At 46.6% G+C, this 6323-nt stretch overlaps 1 protein-coding gene across 1 annotated transcript in view; it reads left to right on the top strand.

Moving 5' to 3' along the window:
• Positions 1-6323, top strand: part of LOC108801786 — a 31753-nt gene that overhangs the window by 18419 nt on the left and 7011 nt on the right. The window contains exons 24-28 of the mRNA XM_018573697.1: positions 2731-2793; positions 3991-4062; positions 4155-4243; positions 5389-5443; positions 5955-6111. Of these exons, the coding sequence (XP_018429199.1) occupies positions 2731-2793; positions 3991-4062; positions 4155-4243; positions 5389-5443; positions 5955-6111 (436 nt within the window). The remainder of the gene's footprint in view (positions 1-2730; positions 2794-3990; positions 4063-4154; positions 4244-5388; positions 5444-5954; positions 6112-6323) is intronic.

The following is a 6323-nucleotide window of genomic DNA, read 5'->3' as shown; positions in this document are numbered from 1 at the left end:
GTAACAGCAATGATAATGGTGGTTCAATCCCCTAAGCCATATTTGCCCCTGCAGACCGTTCTTTCAGCTCTGGTTGCTGGAGATAACGATGGTGATGGCTTGGAGAAAGACGCCTAAGCCTTGAGATGCATGCCTTAGGCCAACAATAGAGACACCGACAGCCTCTGATGATGCCTCCACCTAATGTAGCCTGTGCTGCCATAGGGAACCTAATTCAGTATACATATGGGGGCTGGGATTACCTCTGCCTTAGACTGCCAAGGGTGCATGGCAATCCAAAGGATTAAAATGCGCATCTGCAATAGTTTTACACATTTACCGGGCTGTTTTTCTTCTCTGTAGATTGATTGATTTAGGTGTCCCCATTGGAAGATTTCCCCTGCGTTCTTCATTTGGTGACAACTAAAATGTGGGATCTCCTTATTGGTTTGGGTTGTTTCTTATGTATTTGTGTTATATTTGTTGTTATACATTTTTCTTTTATATTATCTGTTTAAAGAGAAACTTCATAAAATGATCTCATATAAAAAAATGTGGGATCTCCCATCACTTGGCAAAGGGGCAGTAGTCACCTGGATTAATAAAGAGGGTGAATCCCCCTTCAGCAAGGACACAGACAAAAAAAAAAAAACTGACTACTGTTCCCTACTCCATCCAAAACTAAAAAAAATATTCTACCTTTAGATATACTTTAACCATTTAACCATTTCAGCTCTCCCCCCTCTACACCCCCCGATGGACGAGGGCAATTTTTACATTTCTGCTATGGGCCTATTGATGGGGCCGTAACTTAAGATAACAAAGTAATACACACATTGTTAAGTTTATTGTTCTAGTGCAGACAAAGCTTTCTTTTTCTGATACTGTCTTCTATTTTAATTTGAATTATTTTTATTTAGGAGAACTATGGGGAAAAACACTGACCCCATAGTTCTCTTTTAACCACTATGGGTAAGATGGTGATTGGTGATAAAAAGTGCACATTTTATTTTATTATTTGTCTCCCTTATGACGACCCTAAAATTTAAATAAACATTTCTGGTACAAATCATGGCAAAATAATTTACAAACTAAATAAAGATTTTTTTTTTTTCCCCCCAACATTTTATTAATGCAGCTGGCAAAAAATAACCAACAAAATGACTGAAAATGGAACAAATAAGTAAAAATTATTACCGGCTAAACAAGTGGATTAATATAAATTTAAAAATCAGCCGAGGAGAGTAGAAAAGGGGAGTTAAAGGAGAACTATGAGGGGGGTGCTTTTCACTCACCTCATAGTTCTAGCGACAATGAGACTGTCACAGGTCGGCTCAGTAGATCGGGAAGTGAGGGAACACATACCGGCGTTCGCTCACCTCTCGATCCTGTCACGGCTCTCTGCCGTGACAGGGGAGGGGCTGGATTCCCCGCTCCTCCAGCGCTGACTGGCGGAACAGACGGGGGAGGGGGCAGGTACAGCTTGGCACTGCCTCTAGATCCGCTTCAGCTGCGGCGTCTCAGTATACCGCGAGCTGTAGCTCGCAGTATACTGAGCTTAGGGTGACGGGAGGACGCTAGTTTGTGTCCTCCCGTTACCCTAAGGAGAACTATGGGGAAAAGCCTTAACCCCATAGTTTTCCTTTAATGAGTTCATTTGGGCTGATTATAGTTACCGAATGTTAATTGGAGGAATAATCAAGCAGGAACACATTTAATAAAGAGGAAAAAAAAATACTGGTAGAGTTGCATTAAAGACCTACTCCAGGTTTTAGAACAATTAACCCTCGTAGTAGGGCTACCCCCCGCGCTTCAAGGGTTAACTTCTCATTTAGGCCTAGGGGGTAAAATAAAGATGTACAAGTACCCCTTACTCATACACTCGGGGGGGTCGCATCTGGGTGCCCCCTTTCTTAAAGGGGGTACCCCGATGCAAAAAAGCCCCACTGCCCGCAGACCCCTGCAACCAATGCCCCAGGGCTTGTGGGAAAGAGACCCTTGCCTTCATCGGCACAGGGACAAGGTGCTTTTCCAGGTGGGGGGAGGAGGGCCTGGAAAAGCCCCCTCCCAATACCGAGGGCTTGTGGCCTGGTATAGTGCAGAAGAGGGGCGTTTCCCCCCCCCCCCCCTTTCCTGCCCTGCCAGGCTTGTGCTCGGATTAAGGATCTGGTTGGGAATTTTAGGGGAGTCCGCATGGTTTTTTTTTCACCATTTTTGGGGGTGGGGTTCCTCCTTAAAATGCCTACCAGACATTTTATTTAATTTACATTTTTTTACATTTATTTAAATAAACATTTAATAATAAAAAAAAATTCTACTTTTGTTTACATTTTTTTTTAATTCTGCCTGCTACCTCAGAGGTAGCGAGCGGAATAACCGAGCAGAATTCCGTTCGGCGGCATTCGGCTATTCACTCACTGCCGTTCGGCCCCCTATAAGAATATATGAGAATAGGGGAGAACGGCAGCGAGTGACCTGCCGGAGCTTCGTCTCAGCCGATCCAGATGTTGGATCGGCCGAGTCGAACGTGTCCTTCACTTTGGCTCAGCCGCACATGCTGAGCATGTTAGGCTGAACCGAAGGGAGCCGATGCCAGCCGATGCAAGGCTGAAATCTGCTGTACAGGGCTGAAGTGAATAGCCGAACGGCGTTCTGCTCACTTTACTTCGGCGTGGTTATTCACTCGGCTGCCGAACCCCCTATGTCTTCAATTTCAGCATCATTAAAGAATATATGTTTGTGCTCCTGTAGGATGAGGAAAAGCAGAAACTGGACCAGTTCCTATCAGACCTGGCCCTTCTCGGATCACTACAGGTAAGGTTCTTTTATTAATATGCTCCACATTGGTCAAATTAAAGTCTAAGTTCACCTTTCTGACCATATTTCATGGTACATGGTTTCATTTTCATGGTACACCCAAATTTAGGGTGGTCAGATCTTACTCCCCCCCCCCCTTCCCCCTTCCCCTCTAATTGACTGATTTATGGGGTTCTTCTCCCCGTAGGCTTGCCTACAAATTTGAATTTGTCTCCGCCCACACATCCATTCGCAGATCCTTCGGCAGGATTTGTGAATGGAGAGTTTGTAGCTCGTTGACCCTTCCTTTCGTCCATGTTACTGAATGTCCGTACCTTGGTCGATCATTGACAGGAGGTGGGGTCTGCAGGAGCCAATTGATTGCCATTGGATTGCTTTACTGGTACCTGTGGACAATTTTGGTTGCCATAGTTTTTCGGCCTTTCACGAGCACGCACAATTTTAAGACTGGACATGTTGTGCATCTATTTACTCAAAGCAACCTCGTCTTTTTACATTTTACCAAAATATTGGGTATAATATTGTGTTTGTGCACACTGAAACTGATTTGAGTGTTTCTTTACTTTACTTTTATAGATTTGATACTGCAAACATCACGAGCCATTTTATTCTACAAGGTTTCCGCTTTCAGAAAATATATGATGTTCTGTGGTTTTAAGTATTCTTCAGGCCTAATATAGGCGCATTATCATGTGTGCAAAACATGAAAAAAAAGGCTCAGGCAACAAAAGGGTTAAACCTTAACTTCAGGGTCCCTTGTGGCCCCCACTGGTAGTATTTTATGCTTTTTATGTTTTAAGACTTACCTTTTCCAAAGTCTTCAGGTCGGTCACATGACTCCACAGGGTCCTCTTCTCTTGGTAGTTGGCAGTCCTTATACAGAGAGCGTCACTGACCTGATGACAGCCGTGCCGCTCTCTATGAATGAAGGGCCCTATGGTGACGCACTCTCAGGGAGAGGGACCATGGCACCCCGCACTCACAGTGTATCCTCAGTCTTCTGAGTTGGGTGAGGCTGGGCATCATCATTCAACTCGGAAGAATGAGGACATCTAGTGGTGGAGAAGAGGTATTGTCAGACTCAGCATCAGATTCTCAGCTGCTTTGGTTCTTTATTATTACTGCCCGGGGGGACTATTCTTAGTAATTACAATGTATCCGTGTAATTATAATGTTCTAATTATCGTTGATCAGGGATTCCGATACTTCCAGCCTTGGCTGAGGGGGAGGGAGGAGATTCTGCTCACTGTGGTGAATGATGATTTGGTGAGTACCGATATCTGTTGACGACCAATCCTCTGCATCCATCTGCATCCATCTGCCTAGTTTCTCAGCATCTTCCAATGTCTGTCCCCTAGAGCTGCCCGTTCCTGCGCTCTCCGGGGTCCCTCGACGGTGACACCAGCGGTCATCTAACCACATACAGCAGTGGCCAGTCCACACCTCGGTATATATATATATATAATTTCATCTCTTTACAAAGCATCTCCGCTTGATGACCTTGCATGTAGTAAATCTAGTGGCGGACTGAACTCTTGGGTGGCGGACTGAACTCTTGGGTGGCGGACTGAACTCTTGGGTGGCGGACTGAACTCTTGGGTGGCGGACTGAACTTTTGGGTGCTGGATTCAACTCTTGGGTGGTGGACTCAACTCTTGGGTGGTGGACTCAACTCTTGGGTGGTGGACTCAACTCTTGGGTGGTGGACTCAACTCTTGGATGGTGGACTCAACTCTTGGATGGTGGACTGAATTCTTGGGTGCTGAATTGAAGTCTTGGGTGCTGGATTGAAGTCTTGGGTGCTGGATTGAAGTCTTGGGTGCTGGATTGAAGTCTTGGGTTTCAACTCTTGGGTGGTGGACTCAGCTCTTGTGTGGTGGACTCAACTCTTGGGTGGTGGACTCAACTCTTGGGTGGTGGACTCAACTCTTGGGTGGTGGACTCAACTCTTGGGTGGTGGACTCAACTCTTGGGTGGTGGACTCAACTCTTGGATGGTGGACTCAACTCTTGGATGGTGGACTGAATTCTTGGGTGCTGAATTGAAGTCTTGGGTGCTGGATTGAAGTCTTGGGTGCTGGATTGAAGTCTTGGGTGCTGGATTGAACTCTTGGGTGGTGTATCGAACTCTTGGGTGGTGTATCGAACTCTTGGGTGGTGTATCGAACTCTTGGGTGGTGAACTGAACTCTTGGGTGGTGAACTGAACTCTTGGGTGGTCGGCCACCCAAGAGTTCTGTCGGCCACCCAAGAGTTGGGTCGGCCACCCAAGAGTTGGGTCGGCCACCCAAGAGTTCGGTCGGCCACCCATGAGTTCGGTCGGCCACCCAAGAGTTCCGTCCGACCACCCAAGAGTTCCGACCACCCAAGAGTTCCGTCCGACCACCCAAGAGTTCCGTCCGACCACCCAAGAGTTTGGTCCACCACACAATAATTCGGTCCAAACCCTTGGGTGGCGGATTAGGCAGTTTCGAGTGATTACTTTCTATCGTATTGAGATATCGGATGAATAGAAATAAGCTTAAGGCTGGCACGTCTATGGAGACCTTTTGATATATAGTCTAATCCTGATAAATCAATTTTTTCTTTGACAGAGCATCTGCCTTGCTGCCCCCTGCCTCTCCGTGTGACAGAGAAATTGCTATTCCGGTAAGTTTTAATTCAACACTTGACCTGCCAAAGGATTTGTAATTCTGTTGAGTCAGTTCTGTGATCCAGAAAGCACAGGCAGATCCTAGTCCTCACTGTAGTTAAGCAATTCCTGCCCCGACCTGTGATTGGATGATTGGACATCTAAGGAGGATAAGGAGGAGCAGCATACCGTTTCCCCTCTAGTTCTCTCTAATGCAGATGGGCCGGTCTATGCAGACATGACGCCGCGACCCACTGCAGAGGGTGTCGCAACCCACTTTTGGGTCGCGACCCACGAGTTGAGAACCACTGGTATAGCTCATCCCTGTGCTCCCTATCCTGTAAGCACATTCACAGTGTTAGACTGAAATCACTACATACATGAATATAGCCCTGATTGGCTCAGAATGCTGCCATTCCCTCTGTCCAACCACTGGGGGGGGGTTACAGGAATTTGTCCTCAGCACAGAGTCCAGTGCTACAGGCAGGTCTAAGTTAACTATTCTTACCCTGTTTCTTTTTTTAATAGGAAACACACTGCACTCTATTTCTATTGGCCGCCTACGCCAAGTATGGTCACCCGTACGTCTGGGTCCGGTCCAATCACCAACGATTTAGCGGGACGGAGCTCTGCGACCGGGACTCTCCCCTGACGCTGCCGTGTTACTCGGAGTGGGACACAAAGGGTGAGGGAATCAGTAAGGGACCAATGAAACATATGTCATCTATTGCCTCCAGATTCAACAGAGCTTCTCAGGGGAGGCACTGCAGCCTTTTGTGGGCCCGAGCCACCGCTACATGACAGAGCCCGCCCCCCCCTTGCTTTACAAATGTCAATCATTTTCTCTACAGCTATAAATTTCTATAACAATCCATCACCCTTTTGTAGTTGTAGAGT

Source organism: Nanorana parkeri, unplaced genomic scaffold (genome assembly GCF_000935625.1).
Source record: "Nanorana parkeri isolate BGI_ZX_2015 unplaced genomic scaffold, ASM93562v1 scaffold2493, whole genome shotgun sequence".
In the NCBI taxonomy this organism is placed as follows: Eukaryota; Metazoa; Chordata; class Amphibia; order Anura; family Dicroglossidae; genus Nanorana; species Nanorana parkeri.
Note: the sequence above shows the minus strand (reverse complement) of the source record. Positions and strands in the feature narration are given on the sequence as shown.